This window comes from Miscanthus floridulus, chromosome 18 (assembly GCF_019320115.1).
Source record: "Miscanthus floridulus cultivar M001 chromosome 18, ASM1932011v1, whole genome shotgun sequence".
Lineage (NCBI taxonomy): Eukaryota > Viridiplantae > Streptophyta > Magnoliopsida > Poales > Poaceae > Miscanthus > Miscanthus floridulus.
Window position 1 is genome coordinate 25,434,084 of NC_089597.1, and position 17,464 is coordinate 25,451,547.

Here is a 17,464-nt window from a genome sequence, read left to right on the forward strand (position 1 = left end):
TGTGTTGAAGAAAGTGGCATCGGGATGGATCCCTTGATTCAGCATTTCATAGAATAATTCCTCAACCATCTCCCATCTGTCGACGGTGCACAGTCCATACACTAGTGAGCTAAAAACAATGATATTAGGGGTCACCCCTTCATTGATCATCTGATTGAATTTAAGCATTGCCTCGTCCACCCTTCCCAACTTGCAAAGTGCATCTATTAATGCTCCATAGCTGTATGCATCAGGAATCAACCCATGCTGCCTCATCTGGTCAAATATGCATTGCCTCATCTATCATACCACCTTTAGCATACGCACATAACACTATGTTGAAGACGTGATGGTTAGGTGAAATACCAACTGCTACCATTAGATCTAAGAGATCATGCATATCAGCAAGATCTCCTTTCAAAGCATACCCATTAAGCAGAATGCTATAGGTAGTTACATTAGGTTTTATGCCCTTTCCAATCATAGAATCAAAAATCTTTCTAGCTTCTGTGATGTTTCTATTCTTGCAAAGATAATCCAGCAGCAAACTATAAGTAAAAACATCTGCTCGCAGACCCTGTGTGGACATTTCATTGAGGATTCGAACCACCTCTTTCCACTATCCTGTAGTGCAATATCCATTGATCAAACAATTATATGTCCTATTATCTGGCTTAACACCTTTATGAATCATCTCCTGAAGGACACCCTCGGCCCTGTCAACTGCTCCAGCTTTGCACAGGCCATCAATGAATGTGGTGTAGGCCACAACATTAGGCAAAATCCCCCGATCAAGCATTTCATGAAATAGGCCGTAAGCTGTGTCCACCTGACCCTCTCTAAAGAAGCCATTGATGACAGTGCTGTACGCCACCACGTCTGGTGGGCAGCTACCACCTCCATCAGCAGCCATCATGTGGAGCAGCTCAAGTGCCTCCTGAGCTCTCTTTTCATTGCAGAAACCCTTGAGAAGTGTGGTGTAGGTGACGACATCGGGTGTGCAGCCAAACTCGGGCATTCGTCGGAGCAATATGTCCATGGCCTCACCCATCCTCTTTGTGCCACAGAGACCGTTGAGAAGCTGATTTATGACTATGGCATTCACCCTAAAGCCCTTCTTAAGTATGAGGCCAAAGCCAGCGAAAGCGAAATCCAGGTGACCCATGCTACAGAAGCTGCCGTTGATTTTGCTGTAGGTGCGCAGGTCGGGAGATACCTTGGTGGGGGAGGCACGGGCCATCCGGTTGAAGAGGGAAACGACGAGCCCTTGGCGCGAGAGACGACGGTGAGGAGCTGGTTGAAGGCGCGAACCGAGGCGGGCCGGGCGAGCGGGAGCAATTCATCGAACAGCTTGACGGCGTCGTCGAGGCCGATGCTTCCCGAGCTGAAGCGGCCGGCGATGACGCGCTCCAGCTCCAGGCACCGGTCCCGGGCGGCGCTCGCGCGGCGGGACATGCTGCTCGCGAGATCCGCCGAGTCCGGGTCGGTGAGGCGGTGTGATCGGTGGGGGCGGAGCAGCGCTGGTGTGGTGGACGGCGTTCGGCGGCGCGGCGGCGCTGGAGTGGTGTGGCGCTGGTGTGACAGATGTGGTGTGGCTGCTCACCCAACTGAAAAGATAATCATGCTTCTCACCCAACTGCAAATTTGATTACTTAGAGTTCTATTACATAGGAACTGAATCAACTAGAGGTACTTCTTATGAAGGCCAAGAAACTAAGAGGATCCTAAACCTCCTACTACTTGTACTGCAGCCGTCCATCCCAAGGAAACCATATGCTTAGCGCCGGCTTCGATCCATAGCTGAGCCTCTTCGAGGATCCCGTATATCAATTGTGCCACAGTTTTTGTTTGATTTATGCTAAATACTCTGTCGTTCCTTTCTTTCCAAAGTTTCCAGGAAATCAACATAAATGTGGAGTCCAATCCTTTCTTCTTGGGTTTGTTCATTCCCAGCCTCTTTTGCAGCCACCATTCTATCACTGTCAGTCCGAGCTGGGCATTGCAGGCTCAGCATTCTGCTGACTGCGTGCCACACCTCCTGGGTATAGCAACATGTAGCGAATAAGTGGTCAGCTGTATGCTTACAAATATTGCAGTTGAAAAAGCACTGGTTTGTGTTTAAACCATGAAAAGAAAAACCGGTATTTGAACACGTAGGGCAGAGTCGTACTCCGACGACCATTTGCACAAACAGATGCTTCCCATTTCGTCGCGGTCATTCTCAGATGTGTTATCCGGCATTGCAATGCAAGGTAGGCATTCGAGATTCATTTCAACAAAGCATCCGTTCACGTACGCCATGACAATAAAATTGTGAAAGCCACAGCTTTCAGAGTTTCAGACGCCTGCCTGCTCCCTCACGTCAAAACTCTACTCCCATCCTCTCTGCCGCCTCCTTTCTCCTCAGCTAGCTTGCATTTCCAAGTTCCAACCCACCCATCCATCTCTGATCTCTGCACCTCACTTTCTCGTTCCAGGGAGGAGACCCTTCCTTCCTTCTCAGACCAGGCCAGCAGCAAACCATGAGCAATAGAATACACCCGTCGGATGCTAGCCGCGGCGGCCGAGCTCGTCGGGCGGCGGCGGTGTACACGGTATGGAAGAGGTCCAGCATGGGGTTCCAGGGCACCGACGGCTTCTGCGTCTACGACGACGCGGGCAGGCTGGCGTTCCGCGTCGACAACTACTCCCGGCGGCGGAAGCTCTGCGCCGGCGAGCTGCTGCTCATGGATGGACAGGGCGCGCCGCTCCTCTCCCTCAGGCCACAGGTGATTACTTGCTACTACTGCTCAACGTTTCTGCACAATCCAGGGCAGCAAATGACTTTCTGCTTGTTTAGGACATGCATGCATTTTCCCTCAACTTTAAAGAATCCGTTTCTGCTGCCTTGATATGAAGACCTCAAAAATAAAAACTATTATTGGCAATACAGCAAAACAGACCCAGTGATTTCTTGAGGCAGGTTATCCTTTGCGGTGTTCTTTTCTTACTTGTTAATGAAATTCTTGGAAGCAACATAGAGTAATACCAAAAGTATACGAAATTCATTAGCAGTCCTTAAATCTTGATCGAAGACTGGATCAAAGAATTATTTACAGTCAACATGTGGCGATCAATCACAAATGTCAATTTTTTATATTTTGCTATCTCCATTATTAGTACTCACTCTGTCCCATTTATTTGTTATTTTCCTCTCTCGGAATATGACAGCGCCTTTGAAGGCCGTCGTCAGATGAAATGCATTTGCCCTAATTTTGTTTACTGGGTTAGTAGTAACCTCCACATTAATTCAAAGATTTTGGTGACATGTGTGAAGATTTAGGATCAACCAAAGTAGGACAAAATCCGAGGAAAATTAATGCCGTCGCCTACAAAAACAAGCAAACAAAATGCTTTCATAAGGAAATAGAATCATATACAATGAGATCTTATTCTGTTGTCGCATATATATTGGTATCTTATTATTATCTTACTATCATTGAAACCTTTTCTCTCTCCCTTTTCTAAAAAGAATTCAAACCTTTTGTTGCAACTTGCAACAAGGCAAGCACAAGCATGATCCTAAACCGGTTTTGACTGTCCTTTCCGCAATTAGCTTTTGACTAAGCAAAACCACAGCTCCTAATCAGGGTAAAAACTGTTTTTTTTGTTCATTGTAACAGCTTCTCAGCCTGCACGATCGCTGGAACTGCTACACAGCAACGGAAGAAGGCGGCGTCGACAAGAAGCCGTCTGCCTCGTCACAGCAGCAAGTGTTCACGATGAGCAGGTGTTCAGCTCTGAAGATCAGCGACGAAGCAGAGGTCCACATGTCAGCAGCAGGCACTGCTGCGTCGTCATCGTTATCTGGCCTTGGCTGCAACAAGCACCCGCAGGCCGCCGCCGCTTCGGGCTACCGGGTCGAGGGCTCCTTCTCCAGGAGGAGCTGCAAGATCCGTCGTGGCAGCGACGGCAAGGAGGCGGCGCGGATAACGAGGAAGAACGCCGGCGTGGCGTCCAGGCCGGCGGCGACGCTCGGTGACGACGTGTTCAGCCTCGTCGTCCGGCCGGGTGTCGACGCGGCGACGATCATAGCTATCGTTGTTGTCATGGATAGGATCTGTCACAAACCGTACACGCCCATGGTGTGTTCTTCACAGTAGAGTTGCAGTGTAAAACCGTAGTTGTAGCAGTAGCGCAGAGGCAGCAAGGAGAAAGCGTTTACAAGATTTTGATTTGACACAGATACGCATGGTGATGCAAAGGGCAGGGGAAAAAGACATGTATTTGCTAGTGCCTAGTGGAGGATACACCTGACATCACCTACTTTATACTTATTCCAAGAACATTTTCAACGACACCACAAACGCAATAGGCTCGCCACCACAGAAATGGCTACGATGATATCAGGATACCAGACTGCAAGTTCATGACACAGACCTAGACGAATTCAGAGTAATTCAAGTGCAGGGCATCCTATCATGCCAGTGGGCAATGGCCTCCAGCAAGGGGAATCCCTTGAAACAAAGCTCAAAATCCTGATACCAAGCAGAGCACAATGAAAAGGATGAAAGCGACTAAAGTTGATCAAATCCAAGATGCAAATCAGTGAAAGGGGTATTCAAGATCTAACCAGTTACAAGAGATGCCTTCACCTATGCGTAACGCAAGCCCCAAGTGTGTTAACATTCAAAGACTAAGCGAAGCCAGTGACTTCTTGACATTCTTATCGCATCAGTTGGGATCGATGGACCGATACCTCTCTACTCACAAAAACAGTTTAACATGAAAAGACAACAAAGAATGTAAAGCTAAAACAATCAGCATGAGTTTCAAACAGAACATCTGGGTTGTCAACAACTTACAATCAGAACCATCAGCATGGGGCCATGGAATAAAGTTTAACCAAGTCGGCGAGAGATCGAAAGAATTCCTGCATCCACGAATTAGCTTAACTTTTGATGTTTCCGCAGAAGCATCATGCTAATAAGCAACTTATTCAGTGAAAAGATCACTGCCGGCCAAGATTCTCCAAAGCACAAACATAATGGATAGTCGGCACTAGGAATAAAACTTCAGCTCACCACAAAAGAACTACACACACATCTTTCCGTCCTAGTCCATTTTATTTAACAGTATCTAAAGAGTTGATTGTGCTAATCTGCTTAAACTATCAGCTAGGTAACCTGATTCGTTTCAGACTTGAAGCATACTGAAGACAGAAATTTTCAGTAAAAGGAATGATGGGGCAGATCTAACTACATAATAACAATATACTTCGAAGTAGAGTGACCAGAATATTGCCTTTGAAAAATTTGAAGGGTGGAGGCAATCTCAATTCATGAGCCATAGCTATGGAGTATAAGGTTTTATGATTCTGTAAGATACCATACATTTTCTACTTAACCCTGAAGTATAAATTTCCCTTTTTGGTAGGGTGTGGGCTTCAGAAAATGATTTAGCCAAAGTAATAAATGACATAGTATTTTTGTACACTACTTGTGATTTGTGAGTCTTAGTCTACATCCAATCCCTAACGGCTGTCTAGATTTGACAACAGAAAATGGTACCTCCTCTCTTAAAGTTACACAAAGAAAAGATTTGTAGCAAAGGCATCCTTCCAACAAACAGCTGATCCTCCTCACTCCTCAGTACACAAAAACTAGTTTCTAATCTAAAAGGTTTGCCAGTAAGAATGCAGTCCTTAGACAAGATGACCATTTCTCCATCTTACATAACATGCCACCATTCCAGTTCACACCACTGGACACCATCACCGTGTCACTGCAATGGTAACTGAATCGCGACAATGGAGAACAAGAAGTAGCAAGACTTATTCATGGCAAACAGGTTTGCCAGTAAGAATGCAGTCCTTAGACAAGATGACCATTTCTCCATCTTACATAACATGCCACCATTCCAGTTCACACCACTGGACACCATCACCGTGTCACTGCAATGGTAACTGAATCGCGACAATGGAGAACAAGAAGTAGCAAGACTTATTCATGGCAAACAGGCAGCTCAACTTAGAAACCAACTCCTACACTAGATGTTATTCTAGGAAAAAAGAGCACGGTACTCATTGGCCTCATGAGCCATTTCTTCCATGCTTCTATCTTTCCTCTCAATGTCCAGGTCAAGCTTCTCCTTCAATTCTTTCTCTTTCACATCAATCTATTATACCAAGGAAAAGGGCAAGCTTTATTTGATCAGACATCATAATAAAATAACATGATTGATAGAAAACTATGCCATGTACCGCATCATATATTTCATCATTTTTCTCAAAATCCCCTTTCTTCCTCGGGATGACATGAATGTGGACATGTGGAACTGTTTGGCCAGCTTCAGGACCATCCTGATAAGTAACATCACTTGTTAATAAGCAATTTCATGTATGTCAGCATAGAATATAACAACTAAGAAGTCCATAACAAATTTGGGTTATTAGTACTGAAAGGATGAGCACACTACAACAATAAAATTGAAGCGCAGACCACACCTGAATAGCAAAGGTAAGTGAAGATGCTTTATGGTACTGCTCAAGACGTACACCGACTTCCTTTGCAGTAACCCATAAGTTGCTTGTCTCATCAGAACTGAGATCAGCGAATCTTTTCACTTCACGCTTGGGGCACACAAGAACATGTATGTATTGTCAAGGAAAAAATGATATATAGAACAACACATTTTTGTCAATATGTGATGTATCAAACTTTGAGCCAAATAAGTTTATTCTGGTGGGGTTATGAGTTATGACAGCTTTGCACCAAATGACAACACAAAGAAAATAGATTCGCAGCTCCAATTCCACAGCCACAATAAACCGCCCAAATCTAACTTCCAAGAAAGCACAGAAGCCGCTTTGCTGAATAAAAGGATATGACCTGCATAAGAATGATTTGTCTGGTTAAGAAAAAGCTGCAGAACACAAACTGGTAAAAAAGAAATGCGATGTGGTGGCATGGTTTGAAGCTTTACAAAGCTTGAATGCAACGCCCACGACAAGCACTACTCAGTAGTTAGATTGGATCAAGTGGCATCCGCTTGCAGGGAACTTAGTTCAAATTCCCAGCCAAGCATAAGACATTGCCCATATTCCTAGCCTCCCGAAACAACCCGTAATGGTACGATGGTACACTGGTGCCTGGATGAATTTATTATTAGGACAGAAATGGCTCTCAACACAAAATCTTTATTTAGCATTTGGAACTCGCTGTTTGATCAATGTAACTTTCATTAGCCACATTTCCGCAAGAAAGCTGGAATTTTCCCCCCTCTCTCTCGCGATGACTAATGTTATAGCAACCACAAACCAAAAATGATTGATATGGCGGAGTGGCGGCGGGTACAGCAGGCAGGCAAAGCATCGGCAAAGGCGAAGTGAAAAGAGGGAAGGGAATAATACCCGGGAGGAGGGGGCGGAGGTTGACCATGGCGTAGGAGAGGGGCGTGGCATGGAAGACCTCCCTGGCGTCGATCTTGTAGGGCCCGAACTTGTAGGAGGCCTCCATCCCCGGCGGCGGCTGAAGCGGGGGGAGGAAGAGGAGGAGACGGCGCGCGGGTGGGGTAGGCGGCGAAGGAAGCGAGTAGGCGTAGCGAGTGAGAGTGGGAGGACGGCACGCGAGCGCAGCACGGAGAAACCACCAAGCATCTGGATGGAAGCGCTGTCACGGCGACGGAGCCGGAGAGGAGAGCAAAAGGCTGCCGGCAAGGACAGAAGGGCACAGTTGTGGGCTTTGAAAAGGGTTGGGCCTCGACTTAGAGGCCCACTTGTGCGCTTTCCTTGCTGGCTGCCAGCTTTTATGCTTGGGCTGACCAGAGGCTGCCTGCAGTGCCCGCCGCGGCCCGCCTCTATGTAAATTTGCAGCCCAAGCATTGCAGGACGATGCGTCCGTTGGCTTGCTGCTAAAATCATGCAAGCTCAAAAGTGATTACCACCACTGATTACCATAGTGCTGCAAAGAAGGAACTAGATTGACTTTGTGATCGCAGCGAAGTCAATCTAGCTAGCTAGGGTAGTGGCATGATGATTCACATCGATCCACTAACTGGAGGCATGCAAAGAAAGGCAAGCTTCACTGATGGTTTTGTTAGGTTGACATTATCCAAGTTGCAGTGATTTTATGATGGTAGTGCGTGCATGCCGCGTCGGTTTTCCATTGGATCGTGGATTAGTTTTGACATGACACATACGAGAAGCACTATATATAGTTGCATGCATGGGATTGTTATTATATTTTATTTGGTCAAACAAAGTAGTAAAGAGTTGTGGCGATATGGAATGGAAGTGTAGGTCAAGGTGAAGTAGTCAACAGTTAGCAGCAATCCATCAGGAACTAGCTAGCTGCGATAAAATTAAAAAGATTATCCCAGGGAAGCTTTTGTAGGCCCCTAGTCTAGCACTTGGATGCTCGAAAGGTTTTTCTATTCCTTTCTGGATAGTTTTTTTTTCCCCCACTATGGGTTGCTAATTAATTACTCCACGAAGCAACCAAATTACCGACCAAGTTTCGAAGAAAAAAAAGGAGTCTACTTAGATACTCCAGGAAGCGCAGCACAAAGGGCCTACTACCCCCCGGAGGTAAAAGAGTTTAACTAGAGAAAGTAAAGTAAAGTAGATGCTCTCATAGCCCAACAACAGCCATAGAAAAGAGAAGAAACTGTCGACTCCCAAATGCATTGCACTGCACAAACAGCTTCCTTCAAAAGAGAACATCTGCATGACTTGGCTACCATCAGTTGGGGGAGCTTCAAATCCACGATGCTTTTTTGGCCTTCATCTACTGAATCAACACCCGGCCCCGTCATCTTCAGGTGTGGCCTCCTGTGGATGGAAGTGGAGTGCCGCCGCCTTAAGTGCTTCAGCTCCCGCTTCCAGGTCTCCCTTGTCTTCTGGCTTTTGCAGTCCTGCCCAGTATGACAAAAAAAGAAGCAGCTAAACATATAATCCCGGTAGGAGATCTACACTGTTTTGCTTCAAAGCACACTTTGTTTCTGGAAATCCATATTGCCCAAAATGCAGCCGATCGACAACCCAACCATATGAAATTGTTGAGCCCGGGGTAGAATTGAATGCTTTTTACCCAAACCCAATATTGATCAACAGAAATTGGTCTACAATTAGCACCTAAAACCATAGCAATTAAGCTCCAAACATATCTGGCTAAGGGACAATCAAAAAAGAGAAGAGGGATATCTTCATTTGCAGAGCAAAAGCTGCATCTTTTATCCCCCTGCCAGTTTCTTTTGCATAAGTTATCTTTGGTTAAGATGGCACTATTCTGCACCCAGTCACATAAACACTTTAATTTTCAGGGGAAGTTTTGCCTTCCAGATTCTTTTATGAGGGTTATCTATCTCAGAGCTGCACAAATGGTTGTGCACAGATTTTACAGTAAAAGCACCAGATTTCTCCCATATCCACCTGGGAGTTCTTTTTCATTTGATAAGGCACACCCTAATAGAATGTCTCTTAATCTTATGTGATTTGTTTGATCCATTTCATTCAACCACCTTCTGGATAGGTGAAGCGTTGACCCATGCATTTCCCCCTTGTGGTGTTCTATATATAGTTTATTTGCAAATCAAAGCAAAATGTAGCAGTACGTGTACATGTCTCCTACACTGTTGCAGCAAGAGCTACCTTAGCTCCTCCCCAATTGTCTTCAGTCAGATGAAACAAACTTTAGAAGAAAATCATTGGTGCTGAATTTCAGATGTGTCATTTTCACGCGCAAACCAGGAAAAAAATACAACTTTATTTGAGCATATGGATTGGAGACCGGATTTCGCTAATTAATGATGAAGCATGTTCAAATTAATTGGAATGTCCTGTGAACAGAAGCAGATAACAATATCATTGCATTACATTCAGAAAACTGTGGGCATTACAGTGCTGCAGATGGTGCTTGTTTGGATGCTGCGCTGTGACAGTAGTAACAGCAGCGTCGTTGGCCGTTAGCTAGCTCAGCTGTGTCCCCTGCCAATTTTACATGCCGCGTGCCTGTCTCTATTGTTGTCCTACATCACTACATGTGGGTGTCCGCCTGCAAAACATGCGAGATCAAGCCTGTGCTTGTCCATGGTAAGAAATTCCACAATCTCCTAGGAGTTGCATGTTTTGTTGGAAAGGCCCACCCCATTGCTAATACTGAGAATTTGGACTTGCTCTTTCTGATCTCCCAACTCTATAAATATAAAGGACAATCAGAAAGAGAGTTTTGTAATTCAGAAAGGTCCTTTGCTTAGATTGATCAGAAAGAGCATCTAGTTTTTGCAAGTCCAAATCAAGAGTTTTGTAATTCAGAAAGGGCCTTTGCTTAGATTGATCAGAAAGAGCAAATGTGGTCTTTGATTGATGAGATAGATTGATTGTCCAAAATCGTGTCAAATTACAACTCTTGATTTGGACTTGCAAAAACTGGATGCTCTGGTTTCCATAACTTGCATGGCTGCCAAAACCGCGGACATCCTCATTTCTAAAACCGGATGACCCAATTTTGCAGCTTGTGAGACTTTCCTATCATTATAACTTTAGCACCATGAATCCAAATTAGGCGATCCAGTAGTCTGTTTACATCGTCTCAACGAGGGCTTCGTCTTAGCAAACTCAAATACATGACTTAACCTTATTTTGGTATTGTTACAAGTTCTTTATGTCTTCAAAAAAATCATACCTAAAATATCCAAATATGATGCTTATAACCTGCAAAACATGTAAACACACTAGACTTGCGAAATAGTAAGTGTCAATACTAAGTTTGTCAATTTAGCTATCAATATATCCCCACTTTTTTTAAAGCCTGCGTACTAAAAAAATATTATTCCGAACCAAAAAGTGCCTAAGGACGATGGCTACCTATTTATCAGCCATATATGATGTATATATTTTTGTAAGACCATGCTAATATAGCCTAAATAAGATTCTAGTAAGTACTATGTTTATGTCGTGCCGCAGCTATGGACGGCAAAATATTTTCAGTGCAATACACGGAGCATAGAAAACATGATGTTGATCTTAGCAATATATTGTTTTGAGGATGATTGATCTTAGCAACAGGGCAAAAAAAAGTATTTAGGAGTCTTTTTAGGATTGCAGTGTCGCAGGAAGGCAGACCCACGGGAACGTCAAAAACAAATGTGTTATTGTTTTCGTTGAGCTAGCACTTGCACTGCTCAATTAAACCTAGACAAAACATTTGATTTGGTTTCACATCCGTCCTCTACAAATTAACTGTAATACGATTTCCTTCATTTTTTACTTTTAAAAGATCCACGATTTCCTTCAGTGCGGTGCTACAGGCAACAATAACGTTAGTGTGTAAAATCAAATGTTGGATATATCATGTTGGTAACCGCCAAATCGACGCAGTTATCGTCGACTTTGTTAACCCTGCTTTACACCCACGGCTGTCTCCCTGTGACTGAGATCACTGTGGATGATGATGCCTCCGGAAACTAAAAGTTTCAGCGCCATCGATCAGTCCCCTGTCTCATCTCTTAAATAATCCGGCAACTTGACCGGCAGGTAGGTCAACTTAATATCCAACAGCTGTTTTGGATATTAATAAACCTGTTTGGGGGCACGGGGCGATGACTGCCGGTGCTTCCGGCAACCGGCAATCTGTTTGGGGGCATGAATACTCAACATATCGTGCCGGTGCTTCTCGGGGGCCACCACTAATATTGTCACATTCCGTGTGTTATTAACCACATCCGTGATGTCTCCGTGTGCCGGTTGACGGATGAGGTGGTTTACTCTTCTGTTCTAGTAAATTATTGATCGTTTTTCTAAGTCAAATCTATCTAATTTTGATCAAATTTATAGAAAAATATATTAATTTTATAATATAAAATAAATACGCTACCAATATATATTTTATGGTGGATTTAATGAATCTGATTTGATGTATATATGTTGGTAATTTTTCTCTCTCTATAAATCTGATTAAAATTAGACAAGTTTGACTTAGAATAAAGCTAAAGTCATCAATAATTTAGAACGGACCAAATATATAATAAGTGAAGCAAGTTTAACAAATCTTGGTCATTCAGTTCGTACACACAGGTGGCAAATCAAAACTACCCGGGGGCCACATATATAGCACACGCAGTACGCCACAACACACAAGAGCAGAGCAGTTGGCGCGGCAGCAGCATATGAATGCTATCTGCTGCCGCATAAGCTGAAAGGGAATTCAGCTGTCCAATGCCTACTAATGTCTCGCCCTTATTTACATATTTATCTACTGCTCAGAGTAGATAGATATGTATCACACCACACCAAGATGCGCTTAGCCAACAAGTTGCCATGACAAGGACAGTACTCGATGCCGAAGCAAGCAAGCCGGCCCATCCAAAGCAAAGTGGGCAGTGCTTGCTGGGGCTGGGGCGATGCAGATCTCTCACACAAATTCGATCGATAATAAACCAAAAGCAGCAGATCGAGTGGAAGAAAAATCACAAAGCAGAGACACCAGCTGTTGCGAGCGACGGATCGCAACCGTGAATCGAAGACCTCACACAAGCACTCGATGATGAAGCAAGCGAGCTGAGCACGTATTGATGTTCTCCATCTGCAATAATAATCCAGAGAAGCCAAGGTGTATAACATTAAGAGATTAATCCATTCAAAGCAACCTAAATCTAACTTTCGCCGCCGACGTACCTAAATACCTCATCTGAGCACCGTTCTCCGGAGCAGGTGCTTCTTGTAATGCGGCGAGTGGATGGGCTCGTAGAGGGAAGGGTTGTGGTTAGGGTTTCCCCGCTCCCACTGCAGGCTGTCCCACCACTCCTTTTCGCAGCTGCACTCGACCCTGCTACCACCACGGACATCGGGCAGGCGCCTGAGGCTCCAGCATCCCTTGATCCTGATGGTCTCGAGCTTAGGCGCGTACACCCTCCATCTACCACATATGCCTTTCAGCTTCGGCAGCTCATGAAGGCAGATGTGCTTAAGACTATGGAATTCCAGGGTCGAATGGCCGGCGGTGTTTGGCTCCAATGGGAAGACATCGACAAGATCACCACACCACATGATCTCGAGGGTCCGCAGGACGCGTAGACCTTGGATTGGCATCGGGAGTACATGTATCAGGCTGGGGCAGCAGTCCAGGTGCAACATGGCCAGGAAAAGAAACGATCCACTCGGAAGCTTGCTGATTGTTGAGGATGATGAGCTCCAGTTCCAGATGAAGCGTGCCTTGGGAAGCTGCGACGCCCAGAATGTGCTCAGGGAGTAAAAGACGCAAGCGTCGCCATCTCTTAACAACGACCGGGGTGCGGTGAAGACGCACTCCAGCATGGGGCACCGCTCAACTCGGCACCATTTTAGGTTTGTCCACTGTGAACCTTGTAGAGGTGCAGGGCCAGGGATACTGCTGATGGACAGACTATCGTGGACGTGTAGGATCATAGCTCTATCACAGATGAAGTCCGGTATTGTAAAGGTCATCGGATGCTGGTCACGGTCTTGTATGTACGTGTAGCAGTTCTGGGACGGTAGATTAGGAGCACGCGGGCAAGGGGATATCTGTGTGATTGTTGGAGCTTCTTCACCCCTGCCGCCGCCTTCGCTTGCCATCAGTTGCTGCATGTGGCCGCCGTTACCGTCTTCAAGCGGTGGCTGCTCACTGCTCCTGCTGCTGTCAGCATCTTTGCTACCTCCTCCAGAGATGATAGCAGGATGACTAAGTGGAGAGGAAATCTCCACATGCACAACGAAATTGAAGTGCTCTTCCAAGGGAACAAGTGAACGCAGGAGCCTCGCATCCCTCACAGAGACAAACCGATCACATTCAGATGGTGCTCGGGGTCCTGTCGTCGTAGCAACAGGACTACCCTCCTTTGATTTTTCTTCTCTGGATCGGGGCGCAGTTGATACTGAGGTCTGCATGGTAGTGTCAATGCACACTTTCCTCAACAATGCTCTCCTAATTACCTCTTGTGGTGGCCACAGGATTGCACAGAGCTTGCCGCAGTCAAGTAGAAGGAGCTCGTCAAGTTTTTGGGCTGCTGTAACTGCACTGAGATCCAGTGTTTTCACTGCTGTGCCCGAGACGTCCAGGATTCGAAGCTCTTGGAACGATCCTTTCAATAGGATATTCTTCAGTTTGGTACACCCCCTGAAGGAAATCTTCTCTAACCCAACACATCCGTCATTGATGACGACAGTCTCCAGGCTGCTTGCCACAGGTAAGCTTGTCATAGGTAAGCTTTTCTTGCCACTCTCTTTCATGATCTGGTTCCCAGAAAAGTCAAGAAGCTGCACCTTGTCCATTCCTGACAACAAGAGGTCGGCGTCATTTCCTGATGGGCAGCGGATTGCTGACTTGGTTATTCGGAGCTTGCAGATGTTAGGAAGCCGTCCTTGCACCTGGCCCATGTCCCAATCCTCAGCTCCCATCACATTTAGCTCCCTGAGCTGAGTCATGGCATCCATCATTTGTGCAGACAAGATCTGATTGCAGGGTGTGTAGCGGATGTCTAACACCCAGAGCCTTTTGAAGCACTGCTGGATGTACTCCTTTGCTGCAGCTCCATCTTCATCTTGGGTGAGTTTCTTCTTTTCATCCTGAAGGAAGCCATCTATGCTGCTACTGATCATCTCTTGGTCTTGGCAGCGGTCAAGCCATAGAAATTTAAGGTTGTGGCAATGGACAAACGGAGGTGATGTGAAGCTGAAGGTGCGGCGTGAAAGCTTCAGCACAGTAATCTTGCCCAAATCTTGGAACAAGTCTGCATTAGGGAGCAAAAGAAATCCAGAGAATGGTGAAGTCCGGTATAGCAGGTGAGAGGGGAAATATTGGTGGTTATAGTGGTAGTAGTCCAAATCCAGTTGCATCTCAAGGTGCAGAGCATCTGCTGATCTCCATGATACGTCGTTGCCATCACCAGTACTGTCTCCCTGTTGTAGGTGTCGGATGCCATCACACACCCAGTAGTTGCAGGCATGGGTAGCCAAATCGTAGTCCATCATCAAGTTATAAGATATGCAACAAAGCCTCATCATGAACAAGATGAAGAACTCAGCAACTCGTGCAGGCCCGCCAGTAGTATTAGTGATGATCTCTGCAGCTTCTTGTCGCACAAGGGAGGACCACATCTCTTGTGGATCTCGACCCTCAATGTGGGAGGAGGCCAAGAGAACAAGGTAGGTCGCCACCCTCCCTTCAGTGCTCTCGTTCAAGGCCCTGTCAACCTTCATCTTGGGGTAGAGCCGGAATCTCCCTTGGAAAGTCCACAGCACCTTGTTGTCATAGTGTTCAGACAAAGGAAAGCCGTAGCTGCCTAGGTCAATCTCCTCGCTGCTCCCATTGTGGAAGATCACCAAGAACCTGCGGTTCAGCTCCTTGATGCGTCGATACATCGCCTTGAGGACTTCCGGTATCTCGGCACGGGAGCCCTGGGCCACCCCATAGTAATCCTCCTCCTCATCTTGCCTGTCAAACATCCCCATCACCTCTGCGGGCAGGTCCAGCTGCTCTGCTATCGCCCTCTGAAGTGCTCTCTTGCTCTGCCACTTTGAGGAGTCGACGTGGATGATTTGATCAAATTGCAGTCCCACTGGGACCTTAGAGGCCACGTCAAAGCATTGGGCGACGGCTCGAAGGACAGCAGACGCCCCCATCCCGTCCCAGCCATCGAAGTAGATGACATTGTTGCTGTCGCCCTTGAGCTCATGAAGAATTAGTTGAGCAGCCGCGTCGATCGTGTCAGCATTGATAACCTGCACACATACCATGCATCAGTACCTTGCTAGTTGTCTAAACTCCAAAAGGCACATCCACAATACCTATACTAACCATAAACTCTCAAAAAAAAAATCTCACGTTAACCGGAGAAGAAGAAAAATATATGACCATCGTCTATCTAGCACACGAGCCTTTTGAAGATATTCTTGTGGTACCAAAAAAGATGTGTAATCCTAACCAAAGATAACCTTGCAAGACGTAACTGGAATGGTGACAAAAGTTGTTGCTTTTGTCACTCTACAGAGACTATTCACCACCTTTTTTTCGAATGTGCTTATGCCAAATTTCTGTGGCGCGCTGTACACTTATTATTTGGAATAGCACATCCTCTCAACATAGACGATTTATTTGTTACTTGGTCTAAGATGGGTCGTGTTATTTATAACTCATTGTTATTAACGGCAGCAGCGGCTTTATGTTGGACAATTTGGTTAACAAGAAATAAAGTGGTTTTTGACAAATGCAGACCAAAAACTTTTTTGCAGGTGCTCTTCAGGGGAACCCATTGGCTACGGCAGTGGGTAAGACTGCAGCGGCGTGATGATCTACGGGACCAGCTGACCCTTGTTGGGCAGCATTTAGAAACTTCAGTCCTGCATTTCTTTAGTTCTAGTGGATGGTTATCTACTAGGTTTTGTGGTCTTTCTTAGTCAGGACTTCTCTTCATGTTTTGTTTCCCAAAGTCTGGATGTGAGCTTCTCAACTTTGAAAGTGGTGTGTTGTGAACTTTGTAATAATGGGCCTGATTCTACCTCGGTAGATGAAGCCAGATATAAACTATCCTTTATCTAAAAAAAAATCTAGCACACGTGACTGAGTTATGGTTAGTAGATCATATAAAGGTTGATATTTCACTTTACAAAAATAAAAAAAAGTAATGTTCTTACGGTGGAGATTAACTGAATCTTTAGAAAACTGAAAAAAAAAACAAATGCAAATCTCACGGATTCCTTTCTTGCTCATGTACTAACTCACAGATTCCTTTCTGTTACGGAACATAGAGATCAAGATGATCTCATCCATCCATTCAAATGAATCGATGCCGGTTCTAACCAACCGAGATGGCAAACGAGAAGCTTACACGTGTCCTCTCCTGATTCTTTGCTCTTTCTTCCCACTTTAAAAGAATCGGCTGACGTTCTTTAGTTTCTATGATTTGGTTTTTCAATGGTATTGTTTTCTACGTTGCCGCTCTTGTGAACGGACACCACACGACTAAGTGGACGACGTGCCCCTACCCGATGTATCTATATGTGTGTAATTTGTGAATGTAAATTTAGCTACAAAAAATACTGAGGGAGAATTAATGAATTGTGAAATATGATGATGAAATTTGTGGAAATATTGTAAATTTAGTTACAAAAATACTGAGGGAGAATTAGTGAGTTGTGAAATATGAAGATGAAATTTGTGGATGGAAATTTAGTTAGAAAAAAGTTAGGGGGAATTAATGAACTGTAAAATATGGTGATGAACTTTTATTCTATATTTTTTTTACAGAATTGTGATACCAAATTACAATAATCCAACACACCCCTCGGAATTCAATGGATCGCAATCCTGTAGCAAGGTTCAATCAAGAAGATGCAGGAGCCAATGATATGTTGCTAGAGGAGATTTTTGCCGGTTCTGCTTATTAGGTGGGTAGCCCAAGGGTAACCCGAATCATGGTCAGGAGGGTCACCCAAAACCAATACCTCAACATGTCTAAGGACAATATTGAGGCCAAAGAAGAAGCACATGAT

The 17,464-nt window shown here is 45.2% G+C and overlaps 3 protein-coding genes, 1 long non-coding RNA gene and 1 pseudogene across 4 annotated transcripts; 2 read left to right on the forward strand and 3 right to left on the reverse strand.

Moving 5' to 3' along the window:
• Positions 1–2,058, reverse strand: LOC136519755 (protein Rf1, mitochondrial-like; annotated as a pseudogene).
• A 127-nt stretch (positions 2,059–2,185) lies between these two features.
• On the forward strand, positions 2,186–4,754 carry LOC136519756 (protein LURP-one-related 8-like). The gene is made up of 2 exons (XM_066513128.1): positions 2,186–2,747; positions 3,642–4,754. The coding sequence occupies exons 1-2, from the start codon at positions 2,502–2,504 to the stop codon at positions 4,119–4,121; spliced, it is 726 nt and encodes a 241-aa protein (XP_066369225.1). The 5' UTR covers positions 2,186–2,501; the 3' UTR covers positions 4,122–4,754.
• Positions 4,755–5,387: 633 nt separating this feature from the next.
• On the reverse strand, positions 5,388–7,629 carry LOC136519757 (bifunctional bis(5'-adenosyl)-triphosphatase/adenylylsulfatase FHIT-like). The gene is made up of 4 exons (XM_066513129.1): positions 7,368–7,629; positions 6,464–6,610; positions 6,221–6,319; positions 5,388–6,135 (listed from the first exon to the last, which is right to left on the reverse strand). The coding sequence occupies exons 1-4, from the start codon at positions 7,473–7,475 to the stop codon at positions 6,019–6,021; spliced, it is 471 nt and encodes a 156-aa protein (XP_066369226.1). The 5' UTR covers positions 7,476–7,629; the 3' UTR covers positions 5,388–6,018.
• A 4,538-nt stretch (positions 7,630–12,167) lies between these two features.
• LOC136523078 (uncharacterized) lies at positions 12,168–15,717 on the reverse strand. Its single transcript, XM_066516858.1, has 3 exons — positions 14,566–15,717; positions 12,632–14,514; positions 12,168–12,539 (listed from the first exon to the last, which is right to left on the reverse strand). Exons 1-2 carry the CDS (start codon positions 15,707–15,709, stop codon positions 12,641–12,643), a joined length of 3,018 nt encoding a protein of 1,005 aa, XP_066372955.1. The 5' UTR covers positions 15,710–15,717; the 3' UTR covers positions 12,168–12,539; positions 12,632–12,640.
• On the forward strand, positions 14,394–16,466 carry LOC136523079 (uncharacterized). Its single transcript, XR_010776085.1, has 3 exons — positions 14,394–14,519; positions 14,589–14,755; positions 16,205–16,466. It is a non-coding gene; the product is annotated as an uncharacterized lncRNA (long non-coding RNA).
• The last annotated feature ends 998 nt before the right edge of the window (positions 16,467–17,464 follow it).